Source organism: Cataglyphis hispanica, chromosome 5, assembly GCF_021464435.1.
Source record: "Cataglyphis hispanica isolate Lineage 1 chromosome 5, ULB_Chis1_1.0, whole genome shotgun sequence".
Taxonomy (NCBI): Eukaryota; Metazoa; Arthropoda; class Insecta; order Hymenoptera; family Formicidae; genus Cataglyphis; species Cataglyphis hispanica.
Genome location: NC_065958.1, coordinates 7,212,818 through 7,229,848, shown reverse-complemented (window position 1 = coordinate 7,229,848; position 17,031 = coordinate 7,212,818). Strand labels below are relative to the sequence as shown.

The following is a 17,031-nucleotide window of genomic DNA, read 5'->3' as shown; positions in this document are numbered from 1 at the left end:
TCTGCATATGATAATACATTTCTAGAATAATTAATTGCCACTGGCAAAGAGCCAGCGCCACTTCCATCATTTTTCGGAGTAAACATAGTGTACACGTGTACGTGTACGTTTGACAGCTGATTGCATAGGAAAAAAAATACATCATTTAATAGTGCTTTAAAATTATAATCACTTCTTTCTTTATTTGATCCCTGAATAAAAAGAAATCTTGGAAAATAAAAAATAGCATTGTCTGATAGTTTCACGATCGAGCGTATTGTTTTTCTACCCTGTATATCGATATAAAAACCGACAGTATATCGCGTTCAATATGTAACACTCCGAAGAAATGCACGAGTCGCCAAGGGATACGCGATTGGAACGAAAGCTGTAGGAACGTGGAACGAACTCCGTGTATCTCCGATCCTTGGTTAAGGTTCTCCGGATCTCGAAGCGAGAAAGGGAAGAAACGCGGTTGCCGGAGGACGAAAGGAGAAGAGGGGAGGGAGAGGAACGTAAGGGGGCTCCCACCGACTTACAAATTATACGCGCTCAACGAGATTTACGGGTGACGCTTTGAGCGAGACCATTGTCCATCCTCGCTCACTTCTTTACCTCTTTACTCCTCCACTCGGTCGTCTTTGTCCCCTCGTGAATCGCCCATCTCCTCCTCCGTCTTCTCCGCGAGTCCCTTCGTTCCCAGAGGACCGCGCGAGAAGGACGGAAGGACGCGACGTTCGCGCGAGCACATGAGAACGAGAGACGGAGACGGAGCAGTATTCGACGCGAAAAAACCGAGGAATGCCGAATCGACGAAAGGGAATCCGGTTCCAATCGGATAATCGGGGCTCCGGGTCCTCGCGGGGCCTTAGGAGGACTCGCGAGAACGGCGTAATGCGCGACTCGATGACGAACGATCGTACGAGCGACTGATTTATGGACCTCGCGATATTTTCGGAGCAGGAATGGCATTCCGCAGGAATGAGGATCGCAGAGATGACGAATCTCGCCGGATCTCGAGTGGAAACATATTCGCGAATCTCCATTATTTAATTTTAACATTTCTCAATCCTATTTTTAACTCTGATCTCTATCAGATACTCCAAACTCTTTTCATCTAATTTGAATATATTGAGATACAATGTGTAGAATCAATAAAATCAAAGCCACGCGTAATTCTAATTCGTTTCTTGATCATTTTTTCCCGCAAAATAATCAAGAAATTTATAATACATTGCATCGACGTTAATACATTGATTCTATTTATATTCTTTTAGATTGCACATCACTATAATATGATTAATAGCCATGCTATTTTTAGCAATATCAATATAAAATATCAAAATAAAATAATAAAATAAGATTAATTTTGCTGACATTTATAAAACCCAGTATATAGCTAATAAATAATGATTCTAATAAATTTATGACATCTATTTATATGCAAGAGCAAATTTATGTGCCTGTCATATGCTATATGCATCGTTATTACTGTTGAAACATAAAACAATGCGATAGGTATCTTCGTATACGCGATAGTAGCCGTAGATTAACTTGCAGATGATAAACGAAACACGCGGAGAAGAAAAGAGCAAGAAGTTTCCAGTCTAACCGTTAAATACCTGTTATCGAAACACACCAAACCGTCATCTTCCTAATATATTTATCAAACACGCCGTGAACGACGGCTGTGCCAGAAAGCAACAAGGTGCGGACTCACAACATCGTCAGAACGCAGAAATCCGCTTTAAATCGAAAACAAATATTTAACGGATCTCGAGAGGGTCTCTCCTTCTTCGTCCCTAAGAGCTATCCTGCGAACCCTGTCGTATTCGTCGAAAAAGCATTTTACTTGCATAAATACAACAAGAATCTACGATGCTACGTGATTAGAATTGTTTTAATAACATTTATTTAATAATCGTGCGTATAATAATTAATGTTTTCGGTAAATGATAGTAATTAAATAATTTTCACCTTGTTATGATGCACGCAAAGTTCAGGCGCGCGCGCGCGCGCGCGCGATGCGCTCGTTAAAAGATAGTTACGAGATGGTCCGTCTCCGGATGCTGTGTAATCCCGAGTGACACGGGCACGATAACGGTCTATCATCGTGTAAACATTTGCATAACAAAGTGTCGTACACAGTGAATATGTCGCACTACCGAGTGATTTATTATTACTCGTCGAGATAAATTGAATTTCAGCCACGCAGCTACCGAAAGTGTCACCTGATTTCGCGCTACGCGTTCGATATTCCAGAGAATCTCGTCCTCCGTCAACCGAAACAAAGTTTATTCGTAATATTATAGTTTAAGAACAAGCCGAAGTAGAATAATTTCATAAATAATGGGAAAGATTTCACCCAAGATCGCATGCTAAGAAATAAAGAGATATTTAGAAAAGCATCTCGCGCGCCGTTAGTAATGAGCGACTTGCGTTAGCACAAAATGAAGCTATAAATCTCGAGACACAGTCTGCTTATAAGAGCATGGATAACTACCAAAGGAGGATTTATAGTGCCATTACTCATCTCTTACGTGCGCGTAACGTGCGATGTAATTGATAACCCAGATGACGCATCTCGAAACTGGAGCACATTCATTAGTTCTTCATGTTCACCAAGTATTGGCGTTAATGCAACTAAGCGACAAATCTCGTATATAATCCATTGCAGCACTTGTGTAAGATTTAAAGTACAATTATTAGAGCGTTATTGGAGCGAAAATATAGCAATTAGCTAAAAAGGATGTTATTTAAACACGATGAGAATTTATTCCTCACATAATTTACATAATGAGGTCGTTAAAATATGTGAGCTAAGCTAGGTACTTTTATGGAAAATTTAACGCGAGCAAAGAAATTTCGTAAGAAAGAGAAAATTGTGACGAAAATAAAGCCGGCGGAATCGCGCCGAAACGTATCGCTCGTATCTGTACTTGTTACAGCAAGTTAGACACGAATCTTAAATAGAGCTTTCTTAAAGGAATTATATTTCCTTCTTTTTTCTTACCTAGCGCAAGCAGTGCGAGCTACCAGAGATACCAGATACATATAACTTATGTTTGTTTTAACCCTCGTTTTTATGGCCGTCACGTGTTACGGCGCTAAGGATATGCCGGGCTGTTACGTGTCACTCTTTATCTCACTTTTGAGAGACTTCGACGAGGGAAGTGAGAACGCGTTGTTATTCCTATCGTGGAGGCAACCGTCGTGACCGAGCGTTAAGATAATCAAGTTGAAAATAGTGAGAAACATTTTCATTTACTATGCGTCAAACTCATAAAACCGAAAGGTATTGTACAAAGATTTTGTTTTGTTCGTAAGGTGTAATATAAATTCTCATTATACACACGTAACGCAGAGGCTCGCATTGTTGTAAATGTATGACTTTTTTCTCTTAGTCATTTTGTGTCGTAACTGTTTGCATAATCTTCGATTAGACAAATAAAATTTAAAAACTCAGGTACTTACATTTAAAGCACAAAGTAGAAAGTATTTTTTTTAACAAAAAAAGTAATAAAAACAAAATAATAAAAACCCTTTTTAAAGGAACCTTGATATATTTCATTTGGGTGGCCCCGCTGTAGGGTCTACTTAATGTAAACCAAACAAATATATTTACAATATAATAAAAATATCTTGCAATAACCAAAATAAAAAAAAAAGAAAGGTATATCGCAGAACGAAATGAATCACTCACCAGAAAGAGCCGGTGATAGGGGTGACGAGAAGGAGGCAGATCGCCACGAAAACGGAACGCATCTCCATCCCCTCCGCACCTGATAGCACACTTCGCAAGATTACCGATTGTTTTTTTTTTTGTCCGCTCTGCTCACTAATTATCGATGAAAATCGCGAAACAAAGTCGAATGCGACAGCAATGTTCACGGATTCACCGGATCGACTGCGAATATGATGGGATGCGAATTGTCGCGAATTCACTGTGTATATCCTCTATTAAATTTCAGATATACCTTTGTATTCAAATATTAGCACGCGCACTGACTCGAACTGTCCCGCGCGACTTCCTTGTCAATACATCCAATAAAACTTGACATTGCGACGTGTGATTATTCGATTGCAGAATATCGTGGATTCTCTTGAAATCTTCAAATCGATTTTCACGATATTTTCGCAGCTTCTCCGATAGACTAGATTTTCTTTTAGAACTGTCAATAGAATAATGTTGAAAGATGATCACATCTCTTGCCGAAGATTCATTTGTCCCATGCAAAGTTCTTCTCGATTATTTCGTTCTTGTCGAAGAATTATTCTCGGTGTTGCGTTTCTTGACACTTCTTGCAAAGCAAAGGTACGACTTCAAAATCACGCCACCATGATGATATGCGCTTGATCCTCATGATCATAGCGCTGAGGATGTTTAAGGGCAATGCAAAGTTTGTCGTCAAAGAGGCGCGTCTTCAAGATTACGAAAAAGAGGCTCGCAATTCAAGAAAGATCCGGAAGAGAGAGGACCACTGACTTCCGGTCCTTTGAATCATCTGCCGCTTCTTTTTCCCCCCACCCCAATCACCCTCTCTTTTCTCTCTTTCTCTTTCTTTCTCTCTGATTCTTTCTCTTTCCCGCTAACTCCCTCTTTCTTTTCTCTCTGTCTGTCGAAGAATTTGACGTCCTCTTTCTTCTCCTCGCTTTCTCTACTTCCGTGTCTTGCTCCTTCTCTCTCTCTCTCTCTCTCTCTCTCAAAAGTGCCGACCACGTAAGGCACAGACAAGGCGTAGGAAAGTTCTCTTTTCTTGCTACGTGGACAAAAACGCGTCGCGTTCCTGCCAGAACTACGTCACCACGATCTTTGAGTGTTGCCTTACCCCCACCAACGGATTTCTGGGGAGCAGAGAGAAGAGCTGCCCCCACCAACATGCGCCGTTTTCTTCTTCTTCTTCCTCTTCTTTTTCCTTTTCTTCTTCACCACGCACCAGCACCACCATCACCACCACCACCACCACCACCACCATAACAACCATCACCACCGCTGCCGCGAGATCACCGCCACCGAAGTCGGCAACGGGTGCATCCTCGATTTCGCCGTCTTTCGAAAAGGTGCAATCTTCGGGGAGGAGATCATCCCCTTGAGGGAAGACGATTGAAGATTTTTCAATTCCGCGTTCAAGCAGATCGATTGCGGGAAGTAGATTCGCAAATTTCGTGCAACGCGTGCGAAAAAAAAAAAAAAAAATTGTAGGCGGGAACGGAGTGCGGAGGGAAGCTGACACAAGGACGGAAATTACAGCGAGGGGAGAGGAGTGGGGAAAGAAGGGTGGAAAACCTGTGAGAGGGAGCCTGCGGAGGTGGAAAAATCGAGATGGTAGGGGAGACAGCGAGAGATGTCTGCGATCGCCAGCGAAGCTCCTGGCCGTAGCGAACTGTATGAGACTGTTGCGGACTAGGCAGGTGAGCGCCGCTCGGCGGCAACGAGTCGCAACCGAACCCCTCTTTTCCTCTTTTAACTCGCCTACGGAACCCGCTGGGCACGAGAAGCCGCTTGCGTGGGCTCCTCTCTGCCTCCAATGCCTAGGATCCCACGGAGGGAGGCACCATCATATGCCTCGATCTCTCAGATTCGAACGCGCAATGTCAAGGTGATCAACACTAGGCGACGCGAATGACAGTGCTGCGATTATAAAATCGTCAACAAGAACAATCGTCACAAAGAGAGAATACAATTTTGAAAGGAAATATAAAAAAAGACTCAATGTTTACATGATGTACATACATAATAAATGTTCGTGATATAAAAATAAAATATATCGAGCGTAAAGATTGAAATTTCCAAAAAACGTTCTGTTACAAAAGTTTCTCGATGCAATTAATGTTAAATAAAAAATAATGAAAGTCCATATTAAATTAATTCTGAAAATAAGTATATTGAAATATACTAAAATATTTTTGTAATTATAATATAGACCAATCTATAATAAATATATGAAGTATATTAAAATATCTCAGCTATATTTTTGTTTATTATGTTAAGCTAAGTCCTTGTACTTTTTACAAAAATATATATAGTAACGATTAATATTTACATATATTTAATTTAATTTAATTTTAATTTATATCTAAATTTAAAAAGTACGCAGAATTATTATTTATAAGAATAATTATTAATTTATCATCACGATAACATGACGTAACGAAATTTTCGAAGTGAGAATCTAAGAGAAAATTGCGAGTCTATGATTTACTGTTCCTAAAATAAAGGATTCCATCGCAAGATTATCCAGAGATCCCGATCTTACGGTCGAATATACCTTTTTTATCCCTCTCTACCACCCTCTTATCCTCTCATTTCCGTAATAAGGATTTCGCTGCGCCTTGTCAAGCCGAATCTCACCCGACGTGACGCTCTTCTATCCCTCTTTCCTTTGCCAATAGCGCGACAAAGAGAACTCTTTTACCGGATGATGAGTTCTCGAATTGGGAAGCGCCACGAGAAAAGCAGGTATCGATGACACTGACATTTTCCGCACCATCGTCCGCCTTTACATAAGACACACGAGAGCGATCCTCGGATGTGTGTGCGCGCGCGCGCGGGCGCGCGGTTCGACGCGAGGAGATCCGTGGATCTCTCTCTTTCTCACGCGACCCTTACCAATACATGTACGAAACGAGTAAGGGCTAATAACGGGGCCCCGGTAAGTCCCATTCTGATGCTTTGTGAAGGCGAGCTCTCCGCTCAGTAGCCGAGTCTCATGCCTCGTCCCCCTTCGTCCCCCCCCTCCCCCTCCCCGTGCCGCGCCACGGCCGGTCCCTTCTTCGCATCTCACCCTCACTTCTTTTTCTCTTCCTCCTTTTCGACCTGCTCCTTCCATCTCGCCTCCTCCCGCCGTATCATGGCTTCGGTACACGCTGCACCATCGTAGAGGGCTATTGAGGGCTTAAGCTGTCGGCGTGTGGCTCGCTACATCCTTTTCATCTCCGCCGCCACGACAAAGCCGCGAGCGCTCGCGGCCGCAGCCTTTACTGCTTCCCGAGCACATCACCGTTTCACAGAGTATCGGCCGCTCCGAATTCTATTACAGCACAGACGCGGTTCGATAATACACATGCAAGATTCAGAGTCTAACATCGTTCTATTTCGACAGCGACATTCACACCTTTAATGGCCGTCATTACGCATATATAACGCACGATAATTATATAGCTTTTGAGAATGTTTATTGCCCTGTGATGATATACGATGATATTTTGCAATCTATGCATGCAACTTTGTGTCTGCGGTAATATAATGCTCACATCAAGCTGATGAGCTGAGAATCGTTAAGAGCTCATCGACTTTAATATCGCGAATCGTCATTCATAATCATAGCGTATGATCTGCGAGAGAAAAACGGTAATCGACCTTGAGAAATTTCGCGCGTCTAATAAAATCAACAAAGTTCTATTAAAAGCTTAATTAATCGTTCTTTGCAATCCGTTTTCCTGTCATCGATTGCAACGCCGATCGAATGATTGGCCTAATTGCTAGATCAACCGGCAAGCCGTGGGTCAACTGCTTCATTGACCGAACAGCATTGCAAGAAATAGTTCTCGGTGTCACGATCACATTTGCCGTTACTTCCTGGAATAATCGTCGGGAAAAGAGACTGTGAAACTAGTTTGCTCGATAAACAAAAACGACGTTTCTCTTATATTATTAGCTCTATTCTCTTTTACTTCTAATTTAACATCAATAAAAATAATGACTTTTCAGAAATATTCTCATCTGACAAATTGATTTCTCAAAAAAAAAAAACTAATGCTGTAATAATTCGCATTAAATCTTTTTTCTGCCTCATAGTATTTCCATAAACATTTCTTTTTTTTTCCTGAGCGCGTAATCTCAGGAATGGAGCAGTCATTGATGCGGTGCCCAATGATAGAGACGAAAGCGATAATAGCGGCGATGAAAGAGCAGGAGATAAAAAAAATTAAAGAGAGCCGGGAAGCAAAAATATTGCAGGAAGAGTCGACAGCAGAAGAAGTCGTCTCATGTGGTCATATCATAACCGGCGGGCCCAAACAGCGTGAGTGGTTTTAAGCGGCGAAAGGGAGGAGAAATGCTTCGAAGTATGGTTCAAGGAGGGCCGACGGGAAGAGGGGAGATTCAGCGGGGGTCCATATTACAGCTCATTTAGCAGCGGGATCCTGTGCCCCTTTCTTCGGCGCCCCCGCGAGAGATCCGCTCGGTCCAGAACAGGTCCGCGGACCTACGGCAAAGATGAGCCCGTTTCGTTCCCATAGAGAGAGTGCCGGATCTCCCGGCACTTAGTACCTTCCACCGCTAAATAGTCCATCTGCTCTTATCTAGATATGTTATTCATACGCGATATCTATTGACATCTTTACTGATAGGTTTACTGATTGTGAGATATAATAAACGCTCGCAAAACATTGTAATAAAAATATATAACTTCTTATTCGAGAGAAAGAAATTAATTATGTGTAAATTCATATTTAATTAAGAGATACCGAAGAAAGTGTATAAGAAATAATTTATAGATAATACGTAAAAAAAAAAATCTCAAAATAACAAAATGTAACGGTCAAGATTTTATTCATGTTCGTGAATCCTGTTATGTCGCGTCTTTGCATCTTTCGTACGTCATTTCCACGAGGGAGAAATTTTGAGTGACCAACACAAGTACAAAGAAGCGTAGGAAGAACAGCGGGGGAAGCTGGAACGTGGCGGGACGGGAGGGGGGGGAACGGGTGTTACCGACTCGTGACCAACACAGACGCGAAATAGCCAGTAATTTATGGGTGAGACTAATTACTAGGGAATGCAGCTCCTTCGACTCTCCTCTGTTCCTAAGACCGCAACTGCACCAGACCAGTTTTCAGAGATGAGGAGAGTCGCTCTTCTCTTATCCCGCCATCTCTTTCGCTCTCTATCGTCCCAATTCGTCCCTTCGCCCTGCCCTTCTTGCACCCCTTTGCGGGGTTTTTTCTTCCGTGATATTATTTATTTGTTTTCATATCTCTGTGCATCAGACGGAATGTAATGTTTACAATATGCTTCCTCTCTACAGAAATATGCACATCAAATTTATAAAGTTTCAAAAATATGGATTAACTATTTAATAATGAAAATTTAAAATTTTAAAAAAATTTCAATATGTACTTTTTAAAATTAAATTAATCAATTTAGCTTTTAAATACAATCTCTATTATCATCGATGATTATAAGCTTGACTTGATTTGTTAAACGATGAGTTGAAAAATTGATACAAATTTTAAAAACAATCTACGAAAGACAAATATTAATATCCAATTAGAATAACAAATGGAAAAAAGAGACGGATCGTATTCTCACGGAGTAACGTGTCCGGAGAAAATTAGAACAATCGTCATCGACCGGATAATTTGGATTGCTCGTTGCACTCGGTGTAACGTCATTATTCGTTAAATGTCATTATCACCTGAACATCCGGTCATCGCATGAGTCGTGAATTCTTGAGAACCTGCTCGAACACGCCGTTGCTCGAAACGATAGAGGCGGACCAACGATATAGAAGGAGGAACAGAATCTTTTATTATGACGAGAATATCGAGAAGGGGGAGAGAAAGAGAGAGAGAGAAATGTGGGAAAAAAAAGGGACGAGACACGCTAATGTACACGCGCGATGTGTGAGCGCGCCTCGACAAAGCTGCAGAATGTTCCATGGCCCGATTTTTTTCAGTCTCGATCCTCGCTGTTCTGCATGCCGCTTGGCCGATGGCACGCTAGGCATTCGGGGCAAGTAATACGAATGGATCGTTATAACGACCGAAGTCACGGGTGTCTGGTAATCAATTCGGCTAATTGACTGCACGAGAATGGCAAGAGTTTTCGCCTAGCTCCGCTACTAATGATCTGGACTTTGTGGAATGGATTTTGTGGTTACATCTCTCGAGAGGATCGTTGCATTTTTACATATTGCTGGCATCGTTCTCAGCGCGCGCGTTAACTCCATATAATATTTTTTTTTTTAAATTTATACAAAAATTTAAATAACCGATTCAAAGTTGAACATCTTTTCTTGACGTTTGGTATTATGAGAATCTTTTTATATTAAAAATTATTAGATATAAAGTAAAAAATAAAAAAAATCTTTTAAAAAGGAAGAATTAAACAGATTATTAAATATATTCTAGATATTTACATTTAAATTTTATAAAGAGAAATATAATTGCGATAAAAAATTACTTTATGAGATGCAAGCACTGATAGCATCTCAAGAACGATTCGCAATTTTCGAGATCTAATCTATTTTCTTTTTTGCCAAAGAACTTCTCCGAAACATATTCTGCGACAGAAACGCGTCTTTCATATCAATTTTACATACACGTCATAACTCGGAGTAGTAATAGAATCATCTGCGAAATCTTAAAAGCCATCTTGACCCTAACCGAATCTATGAACGAACGGAGAAACGAGGTGAACGACGCGACGACGCGAGGATAATGAAGAGGGGATAGTGAAGGGGGATCAGCAGACATTTTTTGCCACGAATTTCGCAAGGCCGCGTCGCAGACGGTCAAGCTGGGCCTTGTGATCGCGAAGTGGGTCCAGAAGCTACGGTTGAGACCAATGGTGTGGCATCGGTCCCACGACAAAGAAATAGTGGGACGAAGCGAATCCGTCTGTTTTTCTGTAACGTGACGTTCCGCCGATTTATTGCGCGTCTCACTCTATCATCTATCTTCCTTATCCTTTCAATATCCTTTTAAATCTCGACAATTGTCGATTCGCGTTAAGATATATCGATCTCCAACCAATGTACTTGTCTTCTAAAAAAGACATTTTTCCAAACGCGCAAAACATTGTATTTAAAATCACTTAATGACAGATTGTCGGAATAATCAAATACTAGAAATCGAAGCTAGATATATCGAGATGTTAGGAGATCAATGCGCTTTTCTCGCGATGTCCGAGTCTATCTATCTCATTCGGTAATAATATTTTTTTCCTAATTAAACCGAAGGCAACTACAGCAAGCACTGTTGCGAAATAACTTTGTAGTAGCGTCATTAGTACGCAGCAGATACCAATCGACGGGCCGGATTTTTGCGGATAATAAGCACGCTATTTTACCAAGATACCGATTCGAATCTCGAAAACAGATCGGCGCATTTCGCGATCGAAGAGTGGGTAAACAGATGCCCGAGTAAACGCACTGTAGCAATTACACACAACTTACGGTGCCGAGGTACACGCTATAAAATACTTTTTCCATTTCTCTCTGTATTTTTTTTCTACTCCTTTCTCATTTACTTGCGTATCATATATCTCCCTCTTTTCCTCTGACACGAGTTTCTACAATGATAATTACGAGGCGACTCGGCTCGTAAATTTCAGATAAGCTAAACGCATGGAGCAACTGCGAACGTCGCGTGCCTACTTTCTATTTCCCATAAGATCTCCCGTTTATAATGTGTATGCGGGCAGATATAGATACTTTTCGATCTGTGATGAAGGATCGGAGGGAACAAAGAAGTGGAGGATAAGCCGACTGACCCGACCGAGCTAGGTGCTTCCATGTATGCAACGTGTTCTCCACTTGTTCCATAGTCGACATTGCCATTTAAATCTCTCTCATTCTATTTCTCCTCTCCTTTTTACACGATATTATTGTCGTGATCGAATCTTGGATTCTTGTGTATTCCAGCCGCTATATTGCTGATAATTCATCAGTTTATGGGCACAGAAATTTAAAATTTTTTTTTAAAAAAGATAATTTTTATTTAATCTTTATGTTTATTAATTCTTGACAAAAATAAGCCTCTTTAAAAAAAAATTAATCAATATGTCTTTAACACTATATATATATATATAAATAATTTAATAAAAAATATTAACTTATTTGTATGAAAATATTAATTATTATAATTTCTTATTTAAATATATTTTAAGAATTTCAAAATAAAATCTCTAGAATATAATATATATTTCTAATATATGTATAATATATCTCTGAAACATTATCACATACCTTTTTTTATTGCATTATTTTATACGATAATATAAAAAATAAATCACTACCGCAGAGATAAACTTATCAATTCCACGCACAAGAATAACAGATACAATATAAATAAATTATACATCATAATTGATTCCAATAATTAAATAACTGACAATCGCTAATTTATATGATCAGAATATTCGCTATGATAACATCTCCGATCATATTCTCGCGATCACGTTTCGAAGTGAAATGCGACACACAGAGCGACTTACGCCGCTACCTGCTCTCTCGTGTCTCGCCGCGTGAATGACAAGGTCACGGCACATGGCTTGTTATTATTTATACACATAATACCAGGAGGAGGTCGACAAGTATATTAAAACTAGTAAGAATAAAAGACATCAAACGCGATCATTCTCTGCAAACAATTAAAACATCATCATGCGTAATTAATTATCTATCATAAACGAAATAATACACGCAAATCGATGGAGCAAAATATTAAATTAAATAAGTAATATACCCTTTGTTAATAATTTAAAATTTAAAATCGTGTGTTACTTTTTACGGTTTCAATTTGGAAATGATAGGTAAATTATATACATATATATTTTTAAATACACGATTACATTTCGCACTACTTTTTAAAACATCATATTTTTCCTGATAATAATTTCTTTATAAAATATGACATCTTTTTAATATACACGTCAGAATGGACTAGAATCAAAAAAATAACTTGATTAATATATTAGCAATCGATTAACACGAAATATAGAAATTTCTTCCTCGTTCGCGTGTTGTCAATCGAGGTTTCGTGAGCGAATCTGTTTGTGTGTCTCGCTAGAAGCTTAAGATGTGTCTCGGACCCATCAAAAGCGGGCCTGGGCTCCGAGCCGGCGTTATAATTTGAGGCGGTTTCAGGGAGGTCCTGAGCCCGAAGCCCAAGAGGGCCCACGTTCAATGAAGTCATCAGCTAGCTCGGCCTGTGTGCGGCGCTCTGTTATTATGCCGCGGTACCGCGGCACCATGGCTCGCTCCTTCCTTCCTCCTTCGCAATAACTACGTCGATTCTTTTGAATAATCCACGTTTATGGATTTCGCGCCTTTAAATCTTTGAATTATGAAAATCGGATTTGTTACGGCAAAAGGCTACAAAGATTCGATCAATTAAATATGCCGGCAGCATATATTTTGGCAAACAAAATTAAAATAATGGGACCACAAAAATTTCGTAAACATTTTTTATACATTATAAATTATCTCTAATATATGATTATTATGTTTAATACATAATCTCATGAAATAATACAGCAACATAGCAGTCGAATGAAAAAAAGAGCATAAGATACAAAATTGCGTGCGTCGAATCATTAAAATAAGTTTAATAAAAAAAAAAAAAAAAAAAATATAGAGAAAATAGCAACTTTCGATCTCAGCGAGTCAGAATGTTTATACTCACAATCAGGAAAAAGAAGCACATATCTCCTCGAATGATCAGCTGCAGCGGTATCTTATGTCTATATATTAGACTTAACTAATAGCAAACTGTTCTCTCTTGGGTGGGATCGAAAGAGAAAAGCGGCGCGATACGACAGGTAGTTCCTTATTAAAAATTCCTGCGGCAGTAGTCACTGTATTAATCTTGATAACATAGCCGATAACGACGCGCTCAACAGCGAGCGAAGTATGCGGAAGCGACGATTAAGGAGGGGGTGGGGGAGACACCGTAAAACGATTGGAAATCCGAGGGAAATGTGGATAAGCACAGGCAGGTTCTCCAACGATAGATTGGAAGCCAGCAATGGGAGAGAGAGATAAGCTCTCTCCGAGAGGGTAAATACATATACACGCACTATACGAATCCTAATCTCATGGCAGTAAGGCCAACCGAGGGTTTCTTTTACAATCGTGGCCGGGATCCAATTAGATTCGAAGTTCTTAATCCGTTTATCAACTGCGCCACGATGCACGACTCGCTTCCATCGGAACGGATAAAAGAAACTTCGTGGATTAGGTGGTGAGAAGAGATGGAACGACGATTAACGACGATGGAAATAAATTGTCATGTTTGCCTCTCAGTAACGAATTGATTATTTGTCATGTGTTAAGTTACGCTACACGCTGATAAATATGCTCCAATTTGAATAATCTCAAGCAATTAGCAGAGCAATTTTAGTGAAACTATTCATCCATCGATATACATTCAAAATTTAAGTAATTCGCAAAAATACTATTTTTATTTACAAGCTATCCAAGAATATTGTAAAATATTGTTATTTTATATTTCATAAAAAACATGATTCTAAAGAATTTCCTCGGCATATCCTTTTATTTAAAATAAAATATATTTAAAGCGTAAATATTAAACGATTGTGTTTTCTTCGCACAGATTGTATTACATATATTCCTTTATTTCATTTTAAAAAATAAAAAAAAAAATTCAAAATTTCAATTGACAAATGTATCTTGTCTTTTGAATTAAACATATTTTTTTAGGTGTATTAAGTTCTCATCAATTAATCATGAATTACTATCCATTTGCAATTTTTCTTTTATGACAACTAACAAAATTAAATTTTCTAAACAAAACTAAATTTTCTAAAAACAAAGACTTTTACATAGTTTTGATGTTTAAATCTTCATTTAAAAATCAAAAAAATACATTTATAATGATGTCGAATGTACAATGTACATAAGTAGTTTTATGTTAATATCAATCAATGTAATATTCCTTCACCAACCACTGACAGATACAAACTAATCCAGAAGTTACATCGCACAGAAAAAGAAAGGAAGAAAGGAAGAACTTCGCGCAGAAGATAGAGAAGGAAAAAACGCGCGGTCTGAAAGGAAAGGGCAAACAATTAAATGCCGGCGCAAACACCGGCAAATGCCGGCGTAACGATTGCGTTTATTCCATCGCTGGGGGCTTTGTGGCGGGCGCGTTCGGTAAACCAAGCCCCACGGGGCCCTCGTGGGTCCCCATTAAACCCCTCTAAACGGCCTCTTTTTTTTCTTCTTACCCGAGAGGACCGGCTAGCTGCTAGCCACCTACTCGTTCGGAGCTCGCCGCGAACGAATCCACGAGGCGAATCGCTGAATGCCGACGTAAAGCGGCGATGGTAGCGTTGAAGCTTCCACTAATGACGCGCTGCATCCTCGGACAATGCGAGCGTAGTTGCGTCAGCAACAACGTGTTTTTATCCCGCAGGCCTGGCATAGGTCTCCCGCGTAAGCATCTCTCCGAAAAAGATTCCCACATAATATAAGATTATTAATGATCGATAGGTAATATTAAATATTAATTGCGAGCTATAATATTGAGTGAGCACAAAGTTAAAATATTTTAAAATATTGTATCTTTAATGTATCGTATAAGAAATTAAAAAAAAAAAAAAAAACTATTAGCTTACCATTTTAATTCTTAGTGTAGAATTTATTAGTTTGTTAAGTTTACTGACATTTGCAATTTTGAACGAGAAATATAAATGTAACATATTAGAGACTATAAACAAATGTGAGCTCATTCTATCGCTAAATTTTAATAAAATAAAAGAATGTTAAATATTATTTTGTTAAAGAAACGAATAATTCGGTGTGATTATCGAAAATACATAAATTTTTACCTTTAACGTAAAAAATAAAAAAACAAACAATTATGATTGAAAATGTGAAGTTGTAAACATCTACGATTTGTTTTGAAATAAAAGCACATTAGTTTCACGAGAGACAGTCAAAACTCAGCAAAATTTCAAGACACGCGAGGTTAAAGATAAAAAAACAACAAGCAGGAAGAGGAGGAGGAGAAGAAAGAGAACGAAGAGAAAGATCTCTTACTCATCGCGAGGACTCCGCTGCCTCCCTCATCGGCGAGCCCCGTTGCACCGTGGGGGCCTCCGGCACGGCATTCGTGTGGATATTAGGGCGATTGTCGTGCCTGATTCGGTACGGTCTTGAAATAAGGCCCCCGCGGGCTGACAGCGGCAAGGGGCCCCTCGTACAAAGCCGGGTAACGGGGCCCACCCTTCGACTCTTCTGCACGAGTTCTTCTCCCTCCTCTTCACCCTGACACCTCCGAGCAGCCTAATCTGCCTCTCTTTCGATGCTTCTTTCTCTTCCCTTTTGTTTCTCGATCCGCGACACGCACACACGATCGCGATATTTGTAATATGAATAATGTTAGTAATAGAACGACACCATTGTTCGAAAACTATTATAATTTGTCTCGCTTTCTCGTAGCACGCGTCTTTAATTAAATAAATCGTCCAATATCTTCAAGAGATCGCGATGTTATTATTACTTATCGATGATCTTCGACACGGATCATAGTAACGATCAATCGTTTGATCGACGAAATCAACTAGCCAATAAAAAATCAAAACACAATCACGCGACATCTTCCGGAAGATCAAACGATCAGAACGATCTGCGAGGATCGTGAAGATTGGAGGTGATGGTAGCTCCTTCCGCGACTTCAGAACCTCTCTCGGAGGTCCACTCTCGTTTCATCTCTCTCCCTCGCGCGGCCTCACCAGATTCTGTATCATCCTCCCGGCCGGTGTACCAGTCGGCATCGTGTGAAGTCCGGCCGAGCTATTATATCCCCCTTGACCGCCTTCGAGGTGTATATACTATCCAGGCATCTTCAGGCACACATACACACTGCGCGAGGACGAGGAGATGCGAGAGAGGAGTTCTCTTTATATCTTTCTCTCTCTCTTCGGTTCCCTCCTCTTCTCTCGCTTATACCTATTCGTAGAGGCGAAAGAGAATAAGACAGAAGAGAGAAGGAAGAGTGCGTGCTGCATCGCGGAGCCGAGAGGTGTCGGGGCCCGCATTAAGGGGGCGGTACGCCTCGAAGGGGCCCCGAATTATGACGTCACGGACCGCACACGACGCGATCAGGTGAGCCGAATACAAAATGGATTGTTAATTACGAAGCCCTCCTCCCCCTCCAATCGCCACGGTGGCCATCACTTATCTCAGCCTATTTCAGCGAGGTTCTATGCATCTTAGTTGTAATATCTGTTTTCCACTAAAGACCTAAAGTGCGATAATATTAAGAGACGCGAATATCTATATTGATATATTAACTTATACG

At 40.0% G+C, this 17,031-nt stretch overlaps 1 protein-coding gene across 3 annotated transcripts in view; it reads right to left on the bottom strand.

Annotated features, from left to right (window-relative positions):
• Positions 1-17,031, bottom strand: part of LOC126850030 (protein Wnt-6) — a 92,543-nt gene that overhangs the window by 29,436 nt on the left and 46,076 nt on the right. The window contains exon 1 of one of the 3 annotated variants that reach the window (XM_050592624.1): positions 3,683-5,477. The exons of the other annotated variants lie outside the window; for them this stretch is intronic. Coding sequence (XP_050448581.1) covers positions 3,683-3,750 — 68 coding nt within the window. The 5' untranslated portion in view covers positions 3,751-5,477. Of the gene's footprint in view, positions 1-3,682; positions 5,478-17,031 lie in introns of those variants that run through there. 3 annotated transcript variants of the gene reach the window in all.